At 50.8% G+C, this 17,079-nt stretch overlaps 1 protein-coding gene across 12 annotated transcripts in view; it reads right to left on the bottom strand.

Annotated features, from left to right (window-relative positions):
- DNM2 (dynamin 2) overlaps positions 1-9,278 on the bottom strand; it is an 89,685-nt gene extending 80,407 nt beyond the window's left edge. For 4 of the 12 annotated variants that reach the window (XM_070792841.1, XM_070792831.1, XM_070792837.1 and 1 more), the window contains exon 1: positions 8,991-9,276. In XM_070792841.1, the coding sequence (XP_070648942.1) occupies positions 8,991-9,151 (161 nt within the window). In that variant the 5' untranslated portion in view covers positions 9,152-9,276. Of the gene's footprint in view, positions 1-8,990 lie in introns of all 12 variants that reach the window. The other 8 variants (XM_070792834.1, XM_070792835.1, XM_070792840.1 and 5 more) reach the window with 5 other exon arrangements.
- Between the last annotated feature and the right edge of the window lie 7,801 nt (positions 9,279-17,079).

Below are 17,079 nucleotides of genomic sequence, written 5' to 3'. Positions count from 1 at the left end.
GTCTGCAGTGTGAGGAGACAAAAACACGAAACCGCTGCAGGCCCCAATAAGAGCTCTGAAGGAACCGTGTTGAGGCAGGCAGTCGAGTGACTGGGGTAGGTCAGGGCCAGCCTCTCAGGGAGGTGAGGTTTGAGCAAGGATCCACCCAAGAAGAGAGGAGCAGAATGTGGAGACCTCTGGACCAAGACGAGACGTGGAGGAAGGAAGGGAAAGGCCCTGGGTAGGCGTAACCCTGTGGGGGGTGCTTGAGGGGCAAACAAGAGGCCATGTGGCTGCTAGGATGAGCTTGGGGGAGTGGGAGCAGCGGGGGTGGGGAGGTGTTGGGGGCAAGGGGAGGACCTGGACGTTTACCCCAAGTGAGATGGGAGCCACAGAGGGTGGTAGGCAGAAGAGGGACATGCCCAGACTCGGGTGTTCACAGGTTCCGTTTGGATGCTGTGGCGGGGGGTCTGCCAGGGGACCAGGGCAGAGGCAATGCAGCGGTCCAGGCTGTGGAAGGGGTGGGAGGGGTGAAGAGTGCACACACCAATGTGGGGGCATCAGGCAGGACTCTCTGGTCAATCCTGAGTCCACTCATCCAACCCAGGGGAGCAGCTGCTGGGAGGCATCCTGGCCTCCACACCCAAGCCTGGCCATCAGTCTCCCCACACACTCCTCTCCCATGTCCTACACAGGTGCCCCCTATCCACGTGCAAATCCTGGGAGCGGGTGAATAGAAGCAGCCTGAGCATCCATCACCAAGAGGCTGGTGAAAAAACTAAAGGCGGCTTTGTGCTGTGGAGTATTACGCAGCTGTGAAAAAGAGAGGAGACTGCCTTGTGGAAAACAGGCCCTGAGCTTTCAGCAGGGGCCCACGCCAGGCAGGATGGGCACAAAGGTCTCTATTTACCTGTCTAGGCAGAGAGACCTACTGCCTCCTCTAAGAAGTACTCCCTGACCACCATTCCAATGCCAAGGCTCCCTAAGGGGCCTCTGCCTCCACTCACTTCTAACCGAGAAGTGCCTCCCGACAGAAGGACCCCTCAGGCCTCACTCACTGTGACATCCCTATTCAAACCCAGACTCTGCCGCTCACCATGGGGGCACCACTCTCCACTGAGAACAGATATGGGTAGAGTGAACAAGGGGGGCAGGATAGGGTTCTTCTGTCCTTCCTTGGCCTGCCCCATTTCCACCCCTTCAACTGTCTCATATGTAAAAAGGGGCCAAGCTGAGGTGCCGTACCAACAGTACCCAGTGCCTGGCCCACGCTGAGTGCGTCAAGGGCACAGAAAGTCCATTCAGTGCAAGAGGAAGAACAGAGCTGTGCTCCGATCGCCACGAGGGGAGGCAACTCGGGCAGCTGAGCACCCGGACACCCCAGTGGGCACTGCAGGGACCCCACGAGGGCTCAGATTATTCCTCAAAACTTGGCCTCGTACCAGAAACTTCTGAGGCCACTGTGAAGTAGAACCGCTGTGCAGGAGTGGAAACTGGACCTTGTACAGACCGAACCAAGGGGAAAACGGGGATTGGAGAGTCCAACGAAGCCAGGGGTAAGGATGCTACTCTAGATATGGGCCAGCAGGCCTTGGGGGAAGGGGACTCACATGAAGCTCGAGCCTCTGGGCTCTGGCCACTGGGGCAAACCTCGGGGACTCAGTTTCCCCACCAGGAAACAGAGATCAAGCCTTGGCCTCAAAGCGGGTGAGGTGACTGTGCCCAGGTCCCCGCCTGGATTGTGACAGACAGCACTTGTGACCGCGCTGTCCTCTCTCATCGGGACGGCTGCAGTGACTCCCGCTGGCCCCCCGCCTTCATCTTCACTCTTCTAGCGAGGTCAGGAAGCTCTAAGCAGAGTTACAAACATTCCAACAGGGAAGGACCGCTAGGATGCATTGGGCGGTGGAAAAACAAGCTGCTGAAAGATATAAACAGGGTAGCCCTGGTTCTGGAAAGAAGACGTGCCTGAAAAAGAAGCAACCACAAACAGTGCTGTGTACTTTGTCCATTGGTATGTAAGCGAGAGAGGGGTCTGGCAGGATATACACCAAGCTGACAATGGTGTTCCCGTGTGGAGCTGGAAGGGAGGGACGGGGTGTGCAGTGTATCCTCCTCCTGTGTCAGGGTTTCCCTTTTTCTGAGAATGTGGTCTTCAGTGTTCTATTTTTACAATTAAAATTCAGGAAAAGCAGACATCTGACAGGCAGTTTCCTGACCCTCATGTACCCAGCTGGAGAAGGAAATGGCAACCCACTCCAGTGTTCTTGCCTGGAGAATCCCAGGGACGGGGGAGGCTGGTGGGCTCCCGTCTATGGGGTTACAGAGTCGGACACGACTGAAGCAACTTAGCAGCAGCAGCAGCATGTGCCCAGTGGTCTTGCCTTCGACTCAGTTCCCTTTCCACACCTGAAGGAGGCACCTGCGGAGCCCTCTGCCTGGGACACCCTTCCCAGGGGTCTTCAGGGGCTGGCTCCATGGCAGGGCCCATCCCAACCTCCTCATGGAAGCAGCCCCTGCTCAGTCACTCTCTCACTCCTCGCCATCATTTTCCTTGTACTTCTCTATCTTTAGAATGTGACTGCTAATTTAACCATTCTGCTGGGCTCTGTCCATCTCGGTCCCCATTGGGTCCCCAGCATCCCGAAGCTGTCGGACACATGGCTAATAGCCTCCAAAGATCCCCAAAACCAGAAGTCATTCCATTCGACAACCCAGCCCGACCCTGATACAAGCATCGTAGCGTCCACTAATGACCTGATTGTCAAAAGCCATCACCACACCTTGCCAACCCCACTGAACAGTGGGCTCTGAAGGAGGCAAGCCTGCCTCAGGCCCCACTCCTGCCTCCTCCCTGTGTGACTTCAAGTCGATTCCCTTCTCAGGCCTCAGTTTCCCCACCTGTAAAGCAGGGATGGGAAGAGCAGTATCTGCCCCCCAGGACTGCTGAGACCACGCAGTCAGACTGTAGACCTAAGTCCCTGGGTCCCGGCACCCGGTGATTCTTCACCAACATCAGCCCTTCCCGGGTCATGAACATCCAGCAGCAGGTGAAACCGAAAGGGCCACCCTGCTCCCTGTTCAAGGTGAGGACGACTGCAAAGGGAAGAATCGCCAGCACCTCGCAGGCACCTCGCTGCCAATACTAACAGAAACCACAAACACAGCGGGGAGGAGGAGTCTTTCCTCCCTAGTGCCATTTTGCTTCAGAGGCAGGGCGTTTTTTTCCTTTATTCAGATCGTTGCTAATGGCCTATAAATATCTCATTATCGGCTTGCGTTTTTCCGAAGCTTTCACACAATAAGGGCTTAATTACAGCATGCGGTTGGCAACCCCAGTAAATTAAGGGTTAGCCGATGTCCCCATTTTTTTCCTGCAGTGGAGGGGCCTGTAATTTCAGGCATTTTCATTCAAATTGGGCAAAAGCTTGGCAGATGGGTCTCTGAGCCAAATGCACACACCAGAGAGACCCAGGGTTCTGTGCTGCGCCCGCCCCTTACACTCGCCCTACCTTTGAAAACTCCGAATCTAGAACCATCCGAGAGGCCGCCCTCTGCCCTCACTCACAATCAACTGGACTTATCACCAGGGGATTTCAACCCATGTACCTAGTGAGGGCCATTATCCCAGACAAATAACTCTGAAAAGCATTTGAGCAGCCCACAGCTGAGTTCTGGAGAAATCTGTCTTCCCGGTGATAAACATAACCCCCAGAGAGCAAAAAAGAACCAACAATCACGTGGGGAGACAACCCACAGGTAGGGCTCGGAGCTGTACGTTTTCCCAGGCTTTTTACTATGAAAATACCACGGTCTGGAATGAGATGGGGTCGCACGTCCACCTGGTCTGGGCCCTAACAGGTCTCACACACTTGTTGTTGTTGTTGTGTAAGTCGTGTCCACCTCTTTGCGACCCCGCGGACTGAGCCTGCCAGTTTCCCTGTCCTCCACCATCTCCTGGAGTTTCCCCAAGTTCACGTCCATCGAGTCGGTGATGCCATCCAACCATCTCATCCTCTGCCGCCCCCCTCTCCCTTCACTCTTTCCTTCTGGGTCATTAAATCCTCTTCTAGATCGCTCTGAGAAGCTGTTTTGCAGGGGGTTGTGTCTGGACACATTGGCTAGGAGTCAACTGGCTACTGCTGGGCCTTTCTGCTCCCGACTTCCCACCATTGTACACGGAACGAATGTTAAGAAACTCTCACAGCCAAGTACTTGTTCACATACACCATTCCCACTTAGAAACAGCAGCCAACAGGCCCCCACTAGCATTTCAGGACCTGGTTCACCAGCTGGTTCTAACTCATCCCCACAGCTCAAACTACATTGATAGAGGCTTAATAAGTGGCTGTGCTAAAAAGAGGCATTACTTGTATTAACAACATAACCACGAATTCCTTTTCTTTCAGAAAAGAGAAATTAACAACTGATCTTTGACAGTCCTGACCCAGGACTGTACAAAACGGCACCAGTCTAATATTTTCACAAGGCTTATTAGCCCGTTTGAAATCTCAGCCTGCTCCCAGGAGGGACCACACAATCCCTATTTTCCAGACAAGGAAACTGAGTCGAAGAAGTGAGGTCATTCAGCTGATGGACGGCCACCTTCCCACAGGCCCTTGGGACTCTCCCTGATCCAGGTGGCCTGGGTCCTACAGACCACACAGGCAAAAGCACTTTGGCCTTGCCCAACAGGGAGGGCCTTGGAAACAGCAGCTGTCATTTTCAAGCATCTCTGAACCCCCAAGATGTGCTAAGGGACAAACAAGCCCAAAGGGCAAACCATGCACCCACCCCTCAGTCTGGCAGGAGAGTGAACCAACATTCATCCGACATGCATTCACCTGGCACCCACTGTGTGCCCAGGATGGCCTCTTGGTACAGTTATGTCTCTCTGCAGGGATCCGTCACCCAAGACCGAACGGAAATGCAGCTGGAAATGGTTGCACCTGTGGGCAGCTACTCCTTGTTAAAAGAAAAATGGCACCAGGCCCACATGTGCTTATAGGCACTGCATTACTGAGGCAGCGCTGGAAATCAAAGTTGAGGGCCCACAGCTTGCCCAGGACCAGGTCCAGAAGCATCCGAACAGCGTGACGAGCAGCACTCCCTCTCCCCAGAGCGATCCCTGGCCCCCAGGGCTCCACGTGGCATGCACCCCACCCCACCCCGGTACCCCACTAAGCTCATCTCCTCTCCTCTCCCACTGTGCTCAGCACTCTCCCACCTCAGGGCCTTTGCAGCAGTCGTTCCCACAGCCTGGACGCTCTTCCTGCAGATTACACTGGTGAGTCCTCCCTTACCTCCTCAGGTCTCTGCTCAAATGTCACCTTCCCACGTGGGCCTTCCCTGACCCTCCATTTAAAACTGTAAATTCAGACTTTCCTGGTGGTCCAGTGGTTAAGAATCTGTCTGCCAATGCAGGGGACACAGGTTTGATCCCTGGTCTGGGAGGATTCTACACAGTTGCCTACAGGGGACAACAGAGCTCACATCACAACTACTGAGCCTGTGCTCAACAATAACAGAAGCCACTGCAAAAAGAAGTCCGTCCACCACAATGAAGAACAGCCCCGGCTCGCCACAACTAGAGACAGTCCACACACAGCAATGGAGACCCAGGGCAACCAAAAATAAAATTTTAAATTAAAAAAAATTTTGTTAAGAGATTTTAAATCCTCACTCCACCCTCAATGCCCTAAGAGGTGAAGCACACCCAGCCTGGTGGCCTGCATGGGGCCCATGAGTAGACACTGTTAACAGCCCCATTCCCCAGTTGGGGAGAGTGAGGCTCAGAAGCAAAGACTCACAGGATCAAGACTCTGAGCTGGAGGACTTGACCTCTGCCTCCCTCTCCTGCTTGTCTCCCAAGCTGAGCTAACAGGTCTATTCTCACTTGGACCACGATCTTAAAAAATCCACTGGGAGGAGGCAAGGAAATGCAGCAGCCATGCTCCAGGCACAGAGCCGGAAGATGTGCTCTCCTGTCTGTCCCTTGAAACCAGCCGGGAGATGCTCTGTGCAGATCTAATGTACACAGAAAGAGTCGAGTCCCTGGCTGCAGCACGGTTCAGCCAGTCACAGAAAGAAGCAGGCAGGGGGATTTAAAGCGAGGCCTGCTTGCCATCCCCCGTGTCAGGGCTTTGTAGCTGAGGAGCCTTACCCATGTTCCATAAGTAAAAAGAAGTTGGCTTTGTTTGAGAACCCCATATCCAAAGAGAGGCCCTTTCACAGCTTTAGTTCTCGACCCCTGAGTCAATGCCCATAATGACCGATGCCACGCTGCAGGCTCAGGAGGTTGCCACAGGAGCCAGCTCGGTAGCAGCTGGCAGTCGCCAGGTTCCAGGGTGGCTGGGAGGGAACGGTGAGGGACAGAGGGATTGATGAGAGGTGGAGATGGGAGAGAGACCCTGGGTTTCCCCAGCCCAGAGACCTTGATCCTTCACTGAACAACCTCTTGTAAGAATGCTCAGCTCTTTGGGCCTTAGTTTTCTGCTCTGGAAAATGGGATCGTGATGGTGCCGGCCTCATGAGGCTTCAGCGAAGTCCAGTGTGTAACTTCACAGCACTTTAATTCTGACTAGCTATGCATTGGAGAAGGAAATGGCAACCCACTCCAGTGTTCTTGCCTGGAGAATCTCAGGGACGGGGGAGCCTGGTGGGCTGCCGTCTATAGGGTCACACAGAGTCAGACACGACTTTAGTGACTTAGCAGCAGCAGCAGCAGCAGCTTTGGTTATTGATATGAAAGGAACCAGGGCTTTCCTGGTGGCTTAGCCAGTAAAGAATCCACCTGCAAATCAGGAGACCTGGGGTTGATCCCTGGGTTGGGAAGACCCCCTGAAGAAGGAAATAGCAACCCACTCCAGTATTCTCGCCTGGGAAATCCCATTGACAGAGAAGCCTGAGAGCTACAGTCCGTAGACTCACAAAGAGTTGACCTGACTGAGCAACTAAGCATACACACACCCATGAACGGAACCAGCCTAGTGAGCAACAGCCCCATCCAAGGAGACCCACTAGGTGCCAGGCACTATGTCAAGTAAACTCTTTTAACACACCATGTCACTGCATCCTTCCAAGTCCTGTTAAGGGTCCATCGGCCCTCTTTCTGGTGGGAAAACTGAGGCTCAGAGAGGTCAAACAACCTGTGCAGGGTCACGAGGCAGATGAAATGGACAGAGCTTTGCAGACACCCACCGGAAGCCTGGGTAGGCAGGAAGATGGCCAAGCAGGGGACCCAGGCTGGGCTGATCCCAAGTCCATACCTTTCCGCCACAGTAGAAAGAGGGCATTTTGCCAGAGACACAGTAGCAAAGGAGGAAATTCATGCCGCTGGGAGCAAAATCCCAGGCCACTGTGAAGGCGGGGCAGGGCTGGGCACCCAGCTGGGCTCCACTGAGCGCCAGCCTGGTGGCCTTGGGCAAACAGCAAGTCTTTTCTGAGCTGAACCAAGAGAGAAGTCAGCTTGGGGGCTGCTGGATGAACCTTTTTAACACTGATAACAACAACAACATGAACATGATGATGACTATGATGTTATCAGGGCTTCCCTGCTGGCTGAGCGGTAAAGAATCTGCCAGCAATGCAGGACACAAGTGTTCGATCCCTGAGTCGGGACGATCCCCTGGAGGAGGAAATGGTAACCCACTCCAGTATTCTTGCTTGGGAAATACCATGGACCAGGAGGCCTCGTGGGCTACAGCCCACGGGGTCGCAAAGAGTCAGACACGGGACTTCACGAGTAAACCACCAACCGCCATGACATTATCATCTGGCAGCCACAGTCACAAATGGAGTCCTTCCCAGAATGGAGAAGTGGCCCCCCTTCTGGGAGGCAGAAGGAAAAGAGGTGGGGGGGAGGAGAGGGGAGAGGTAAGCACCCTCAGTGGCCACAGGGCCCATTTTCCTCCATTAGCTTTGTGAATCCTGGAAACAGCCCAGACTGGAATTTGTCCACTGGACAGATGGGCAAACTGAAACTTCTCGGGGCTTCCCAGGGAAGCCTATATCCCAGCTCTTGCCACTGCAGCCTGATCAGGCCAGAAGTTCCTTCTCAGGATCCAAGAAGGACCCCCACCATGCAGGCTTTGGCTTGGGGGCTGGTCCCTATGTTCCAGGGCCCTGCAGGCAACCTGACATGGGCCAGGAAAGACTCCTGGAGAAAGTCTGCCCCCCAGGGTCCTACTTCCAATTCCAGAGGAGAGGAGTTCAAGTCTCACCCTTCAGCCCCTTCTCTTCTGCAAGCTCCTCTCGTCCCCTGCCCAGAAGTGGGGTCAGGGAGACGAGAAGGACTGACACCAGGACACAAAGACAAAAGGATCCACTTGGAAGCGAGGAGCCAGCGTTCGCCAGGCACCAAGTTGAAGAGGCAGCCCAGGAGAGCCAGACAACAGGATCTCCCAGGGTCCAGCCAGCCAGTCAGACAGCACAGGCCAGCTGGGTAACCCAACAGAGGAAGCGCTAAGTCTGTGAGGGGTACGGATGGGCAACCAGACAGGACAGGGCCTTCTGGCTAGCTAGCCAGGCAGCAGGGGGCTGCCCTGCGGTCCTGGACAGATGGACAGCCAAATGGTGGTGGCGGGGAAGCCTATCCAGGACAGAGAGACAGCAAGCCAGACGACAGGAACTGCTCCAAATCAATGAACAGCCGGCCAGACCACGGGGATCGGCCCAGAAAATATCCAGGAGACAGGTTCAGGACAGACAGACAACCAGATGGTAGAATTCACCCACTAGAGCTGGGGGCCAGAGAGTCAGAGGTCTTGCACTGCACTTCCTGGCCCACGCCCCCCAGCGCGTGGGACACCCCTCAGGTCTGAGCCGGCTCCCCAGCCCCTGCAGGGAGCCCTCCACTCAGGGCGTCCCACAGGGCCCGCCCCCCTGTCCCCGTCCCGGTCGCGGGCACGCAAGCGCCGCAGTTACGCCGGCGGCGCAGGGCGCGCCATTCCCAGTCCGCCCTCCGCGCCGTAGGCCGCCGCCCGCCCGCCGTCGCCACCGAGCTCGCTCACCGGCCCACGAAGTTCTCGAGCACAGAGCTCTTGCCGGCGCTCTGGCCGCCCACCACGGCGATCTGCGGCAGGTCCAGGTGGCAGCTCTGGCCGATGGAACTGAAGGCATCCTGCAGCTTGTTGACCAGCGGGATCAGCTCTTCCATCCCGCGGTTGCCCATGGCGCCGGTGTCCCCGGCCCGAGCGACCCGCGCTCCTCGCCCGCCCCTGTCCCTCAACGACGCGGCCCCGCGGCGTCCGCGGCCGTTGCTCCCCGCCCGCCCGGGCCTCGGCGCGACGCCCGCTCCCGGCTCGGCCTCACGGTCGCCGCCTCATCCGGTTCTCAAGCGACACCCGACCCGACCGACCTCCCGCCGGAGCCCTGGGGCTGCGCCAAAAACCCTCGCACCCACTCCGATTGGTCGGCTGGGCTGTCACTCCTGCACACAAACCAATGAAAATGAGGCACGGGCCGATGGCCGAGTGAGCCCGCCCCTTGGGGCCTATTCTCTGATTCATTGGGCGCAAGAACTGTCGCTATTGTGCAAGAGCCAATAGCAGCGGCAAGCGAGTTGTCTTGGCCGGGAGGCGGTGTTTCGGGAAAACGCATGTTGGCCCCGCCTACTACGGGGTGTTCCCGGATAGAAGGAATATCCGCCAGTCTTATTGGCAAGCAGACCCACCAGTCAACAAGGCTGGCCAATGATACTAGGAATCGGTTCTTCGCTTGACTCTATTTAGTTCCCTAAAAATTTCCCATTGGTTTATATAAATATCACTCCCTTCCATCACCCAACAAGTCAAATAGGGTGGGATTTAACATCCAAATCTTGACTCTGATTGAAAGCTCTATCTGTCCATCAAAGAACCTCCCCCTCCCCCAGCCCCGCCCCCCCGCCCCGTTCTAGCCTGTGAATGTATGTCAAGTAGGGTCTTCTGGAGCAGAGGATAGGTCCACAGTACGCGGCAACGCGCGCCGCCTAGTGGTAGGACTCAGTGCTGATAGTCACTTCTGTTTCTGGGCTCTAAAGAAACTACAAGTCTCAGAATGCATCTCAGCCGTGAACTTGCAAATCAGCTCCCTGCGCGGGGTCCCAACATATTTTGAAGGTCTCAATATACTTTGAAAGTCAAGCGGTTAGTGCTTCCCACGGAGAGGTAGTCTAGCGAGGCCACGGTGAATTCCATTTTCATTCCTGTTAAGTCATGTCTCGATGCCCTTGCAAACGCCGTACTCTCTCCTTGGAACACCTTCTGCTCAGGCCTTTCTTGATGCAGCTAATGCTCCAACGTTGTTCCTCTATCTCTTCAACCTTGGCCCACCTTGGATCTTTTTGAGTACCCAGTGAAACTCAACGGATCCTCTCCCTAGGAAAAGACACGTTATTTTGCAGGCAAAATGGAGGATTCTGAGAACTGGGATTCCTGATTATCTAGAAAAGAAGCCAGGAATAATAGGTGGAACGAACTTTAAGACAAGTGATTTGATGACTCTGGGCATAGACAAGCCAGAGAGAAGTAGCTCAGTAAGGAGTTAGGAGCAAAGGAGGTGGGGAAGTAGTCTGACTGGGCCAGGCAGTAACAGGGGAATGCAGAAACAAGGGGTAAAAGAATAACAAAGTGGTATTGCCTGCTTCATGACCCGAAACTGCAGGTCTCAGAGACAAGCAAAAAGACTGACCGTGTCTGGCATTGCAGCCTTGACCATGGTGCCAGAAACTTGAAATACCTAACTGCTCATCCATGGAGCTCATTAAATAAATACTGTGTAGCATCCATAAACAAAATTGAGTAAATTTTCAGGTACTAAAGTGTAAACAATTTGAGATACAGTATACTTGCCTGGAAAATCCCATGGATGGAGGAGCCTGGTGGGCTGCAGTCCATGGGGTCGCTAAGAGTCAGACACGACTGAGCAACTTCACTTTCACTTTTCACTTTCATGCATTGGAGAAGGAAATAGCAACCCACTCCGGTACTCTTGCTAGAGAATCCCAGGGACGGGGGAGCCTGGTGGGCTACAGTCCATGGGGTCGCAGAGTCGGACATGACTGAGCGACTGACACACAAAATTGAGGAGATACTTGACGGCGCAGGGTACACTTTATCTACTGTCCCATCTCCTGCAGGAAGCAGGATGGGGCAGGCAGCACCTGGGAGGCAGGATGGCTCCCCCTACCGCCATCCCTTGTGGAAGTCTTGGGGCCTCAGTGCTTGTAACAGCTGGCCTTGGGCAAATACAAGACTAAGTTGTTTACTGGCAAAAAAAAAAGCAAGGTACAGAACAGCATGTAAAAGATGCTGACATTCATAAAAAAAAAATGTACACATGGAAAATTTATGGATACACAAACTGAGAAAAAGTGTTGCATTTTTATGATATTTGACTGTACATCCTTCTACAGGTGTTACTTTTCAATTTAAAAACACCGCAGCTCAGAGCACCAGCTCTATAACTGGCCATATCTGGATTAGATCCTGGGCCTGTTTCTTTGACGGGTGATAATGACCAAGTGACTTCATTTCTCAGTTTCCTTATCTGTAAAATGGGAAACCATAAGGTTGCAAAAGTTAAATACATTTGACAACTCTTTGGAATAGTGCCAGGCATTGTTGTTGTTTAGTCAGCTAAGTCGTGTCCAACTCTTTTGCGATCCCATGGATTGTAACCTGCCAGCCTCCTCTGTCCGTGGGATTTCCCAGGCAAGAATACTGTGGTGGTGGTTTAGTCGCTAAGTTGTGTCTAACTCTTGCAATCCCATGGACTGTAGCCTGCTAGGCTCCTCTGTCCATGGCATTCTCCAAGCAAGAATACTGTAGTGGGTTTTCATTTCCCTCTCCTGGAGATCTTCCTCAGGGATCTTCCTGACCCAGGGATCAAATCCATGTCTCCTGCATTGGCAGGCAGATTATTTACCACTGAGCCACCTGGGAAGCCCTGTAAGCACCTTCTGGATCACATGTATTATCGTCACTGTGTTTACTGACAATGAAATTAAGCCACAAGTCTGAAGAGTCAAGGCTAAGAGCCAGACCTCTGGAGCCAAGCTGCTACTTCCTTAATGGGGTGACCTTGGGCAAGCGATTTCCCCCTCTCTGGACTTGTTTCCTCATCTATAAAAAGGGGAGGACAAGAGTCCTCACACCACCGACCCCCCAGGATGGCTTGGGGGTCTGAGTCACAGGAAAGGGATGCAACTCTCACTCTAGGCATTACCTACAAGCTGGTTCCCAGACATCAGTGCTGCTATGGTTACTTATTATTGTCAGTGGGGGTGGGAGTGGGGACCATGTGCTTGTCAACTACAAACTGGTCTTTGCCAAGGGCACTGATCATCTGCCTCTGCAGAGACTGAATCTTTGCTGCTGCAGTTGTTGACCTTCAACCTGTCAACAACCAACAACTAGGGTGCAGAATGAGGCCCTTCGTGCACCAGGGAAAGTGGTGGGACAGGTCTTTGGGTTGTTATTGTTCAGTTGCTAAGTTATGTCTGATCCTTTGCGACCTCATGGACTGCGGCACACCGGGCTTCCCTGTCCTTCACCATCTCCCGGAGTTTCCTCAAACCCGTGTCCATTGAGTCGGTGATGCCATCCAACCATCTCACACCCTCTGTCGCCCCATTGTCCTCCTACCCTCAATCTTTCTAAGCATCAGGGTCTTTTCCAGTGAGTTGGCTCTTCGTATCAGATGGCCAAATTATTGAAGCTTCAGTTCAGCATCAGTCCTTCCAGTGAATATTCAGGACTGATTTCCTTTAGGATTGACTGGTTTGATCTCCTTGCAGTCCAAGGGACTCTCAAGAGTCTTCTCCTGAACCACAATTCAAAAGCATCAATTCTTCAGCACTCAGCTTTCTGTATGGTCCAACTCTCACATCCATACATGATTACTAGAAAAAACATAACTTTGTCTAGACAGACCTTTGCGGCTAAGTGATGTCTCTGTTTTTTAATACACTGTCTAGGTTTCCCATAGCTTTTCTTCCAGGGAGTAACTGTCTTTCAATTTCATGGCTGCAGTCACCATGTGTAGTCATCTTGGAGCCCAAGAAAATAAAATCTGTCACTATTTCTGCTTTTTCCCCATCTATTTTTCCACTACTCTTATCAGGCCACCTGATACAAAGACCTGACTCATTGGAAAAGACATTGATGCTGGGAAAGATTGAAGGCAGGAAGAGAAGGGAATGACAGATGATGAGATGGTTGGACGGCATCACCGACTTGATGGACATGAGTTTGAACAAGCTCTGGGAATTGGTGATGGACAGGAAAGCCTAGTGTGCTGCAGTCCATGGGGTCCCAAAGAGTTGGACATGACTAATGGACTGAACTGACTGATTTGCCATCAAGTGATGGGATTGGATGCCATGATCTTAGATGTTTGCAAGTTGAGCTTTAAGCCAGCTTTTTCACTCTCCTCTTTTACCCTCATCAAGAGCTCTTTAGTTCCTCGTCACTTTCTGCCATTAGAGTGGTATCATTTATATATCTGAGGTTGTTGCTATTTCTCCTGGCAATCTGGATTCCAGCTTGTGCTTCATCCAGGCCAGCATTTCTCATGATGTACGCTGTATATAAGTTAAATAAGTATGGTGACAATATACATCCTTGATGTACTCCTTTCCCAATTTTGAACCAGTCCATTGTTCCATGTCTGTGGCTTCCTGACCTGCAAACAGTTTTCTCAGGAGACAGGTAAGGTGTTCTGGTATTCCCATCTCTTTAAGAGTTTTCCAGTTCGTTGTGCTACACACAGTCAAAGGCTTTAGCATAGTCAATGAAGCAAAAGTAGGTTCTGGAATTCCCTTGCTTTTTCTATGATCGAATGGATGTTTGCAATTTGATCTCTGGTTCCTCTGCCTTTTCTAAATCCAGCTTATACAACTGAAAGTTCCCAGATCATATACTTCTGAAGACTAGCTTGAAGGATTTTGAACATTACCTTGCTAGCATGTGAAATGAGTGCAATTGTACAGTAGTTTGAACATTCTTTGGCATTGCCTTTCTTTGGGATTAGAATGAAAGCCCCTCTGCTCCACAATAAGAGAAACCAACACAAGAAGCCAGGGCACTGCATGGAGAGTAGCCCCTACTTGCTGCAACCAGAGAAAGCCCTCACACAGCAGTGAAGGCCCAGCAGAGCCAAGAGTAAATAAACAAAAGCAATGGTATTTCTCTCCCCTTTGTCCAGGCCCTCAGGGGAAAAAAAGTGGGGAGCAGGGGAAAAGTCTTTTGAACTCAAGCAGAAAAGACAGATTTTCAGTTCAGTCTTTATGTAAAAGTTCACTTGTAAATGAACTATTTTAACTGACTTGAAAGTAAGTACTTACAAATTAAATCTATAGAAAATTGAACAAGATAAATTTTAGGAGCCATGATCTGGGAAATAATCCAGTACTGAGTTTATACTTACTACTGAAGATGGCTTAAGTTTGTTGCTTTGATTAATGTAGACCTGTCTAGAGTTACCAGTGTTAAGTATAATATTCCTGTTGTACCTAGGTTTCAGTTCAGTTCAGTCACTCAGTCGTGTCCGACTCTTCGTGACCCCATGAATCACAGCATGCCAGGCCTCCCTGTCCATCACCAACTCCCGGAGTTTACCCAAACTCATGTCCATCGAGTCGGTGATGCCATCCAGCTATCTCATCCTCTGTTGTCCCCTTCTCCTCCTGCCCCCAATCCCTCCCAGCATCAGAGTCTTTTCCAATGAGTCAACTCTTCACATGAGGTGGCCAAAGTATTGGAGTTTCAGCTTCAGCATCATTCCTTCCAGTGAACACCCAGGACTGATCTCCTTTAGGATGGATTGGTTGGATCTCCTTGCAGTCCAAGGGACTCTCAAGAGTCTTCTCCAACACCACAGTTCATAAGCATCAATTCTTCAGTGCTCAGCTTTCTTCACAGTCCAACTCTCACATCCATACATGACCACAGGAAAAACCATAGCCTTGACTAGATGGACCTTTGTTGGCAAAGTAATGTCTCTGCTTTTCAATATACTATCTAGGTTGGTCATAACTTTCCTTCCAAGGAGTAAGCATCTTTTAATTTCATGGCTGCAATCACCATCTGCAGTGATTTTGGAGCCGAAAAAAATTAAGTCTGACACTGTTTCCACTGTTTTCCCATCTATTTCTCATGAAGTGATGGGACCAGATGCCATGATCTTAGTTTTTATGAATGTTGAGCTTTAAGACAACTTTTTCAGTCTCCTCTTTCACTTTCATCAAGAGGCTTTTTAGTTCCTCTTCACTTTCTGCCATAAGGGTGGTGTCATCTGCATATCTGAGGTTATTGATATTTCTCCCGGCAATCTTGATTCCCGCTTGTGCTTCTTCCAGCCCAGCATTTCTCATGATGTACTCTGCATAGAAGTTAAATAAGCAGGGTGACAATATACAGCCTTGATGTACTCCTTTTCCTATTTGGAACCAGTCTGTTGTTCCATGTCCAGTTCTAACTGTTGCTTCCTGACCTGCATACAGGTTTCTCAACAGGCAGGTCAGGTGGTCTGATACTCCCATCTCTTTCAGAATTTTCCACAGTTTATTGTGATCCACACAGTCAAAGGCTTTGGCATAGTCAATAAAGCAGAAATATACGTTTTTCTGGAACTCTCTTGCTTTTTCGATGATCCAGCAGATGTTGGCAATTTGACCTCTGGTTCCTCTACCTTTTCTAAAACCAGCTTGAACATCTGGAAGTTCACATGGTTCACATACTGTTGAAGCCTGGTTTGGAGAATTTTGAGCATTACTTTACTAGCGTGTGAGATGAGTGCAATTGTGCAGTAGTCTGAGCATTCTTTGGCATTGCCTTTCTTTGGGATTGGAATGAAAACTGACCTTTTCCAGTCCTGTGGCCACTGCTGAGTTTTCCAAGTTTGCTGGCATTTTGAGTGCAGCACTTTCACAGCATCATCTTTCAGGACTTGAAATAGCTCAACTGGAATTCCATTACCTCCACTAGCTTTATTCGTAGTGATGCTTTCTAAGGCCCACTGGACTTCACATTCCAGAATGTCTGGCTCTAGATGAGTGATCAAACCATCGTGATTATCTGGGTCATGAAGATCTTTTTTGTACAGTTCTTCTGTGTATTCTTGCCACCTCTTCTTAATATCTTCTGCTTCTGTTAGGTCCATACCATTTCTGTCCTTTATCAAGCCTATCTTTACATGAAATGTTCCCTTGGTATCTCTAATTTTCTTGAAGAAATCTCTAGTCTTTCCCATTCTGTTATTTTCCTCTATTTCTTTGCATTGGTCACTGAGGAAGGCTGTCTTATCTCTCCTTGCTATTCTTTGGAACTCTGCATTCAGATGCTTATATCTTTCCTTTTCTCCTTTGCTTTTCACTTCTCTTCTTTTCACAGCTATTTGTGAGGCCTCTTCAGACAGCCATTTTGCTTTTTTGCATTTCTTTTCCATGGGGATGGTCTTGATCCCTGTCTCCTGTACAATGTCATGAACCTCCTTCCATAGTTCATCAGGCACTGTCTATCAGATCTAGTCCCTTAAATCAATTTCTCACTTTCACTGTATAATCATAAGGGATTTGATTTAGGTCATACCTGAATGGTCTAGTGATTTTCCCCACTTTCTTCAATTTAAGTCTGAATTTGTCAATAAGGAGTTCATGATCTGAGCCACAGTCAGCTCCCAGTCTTGTTTTTGCTGACTGTATAGAACTTCTCCATCTTTGGCTGCAAAGAATATAATCAATCTGATTTCAGTGTTGATCATCTGGTGATGTCCATATGTAGAGTCTTCTCTTGTGTTGTTGGAAGAGGGTGTTTGTTATGACCAGTGTGTTCTCTTGGCAAAACTCTATTAGCCTTTGTCCTGCTTCATTCCGTACTCCAAGGCCAAATTTGCCTGTTACTCCAGGTGTTTCTTGACTTCCTACTTTTGCATTCCAGTCCCCTATAATGAAAAGGACATCTTTTTTGGGTGTTAGTTCTAAAAGGTCTTGCAGGTCTTCATAGAACCGTTCAACTTCAGCTTCTTCAGCGTTACTGGTTGGGGCATAGACTTGGATTACCATGATATTGAATGGTCTGCCTTGGAAACAAACAGAGATCATTCTGTCGTTTTTGAGAT

The sequence above is a fragment of the Bos indicus genome, chromosome 7 (assembly GCF_029378745.1).
Source record: "Bos indicus isolate NIAB-ARS_2022 breed Sahiwal x Tharparkar chromosome 7, NIAB-ARS_B.indTharparkar_mat_pri_1.0, whole genome shotgun sequence".
NCBI classification, from domain to species: Eukaryota; Metazoa; Chordata; class Mammalia; order Artiodactyla; family Bovidae; genus Bos; species Bos indicus.
Note: the sequence above shows the minus strand (reverse complement) of the source record. Positions and strands in the feature narration are given on the sequence as shown.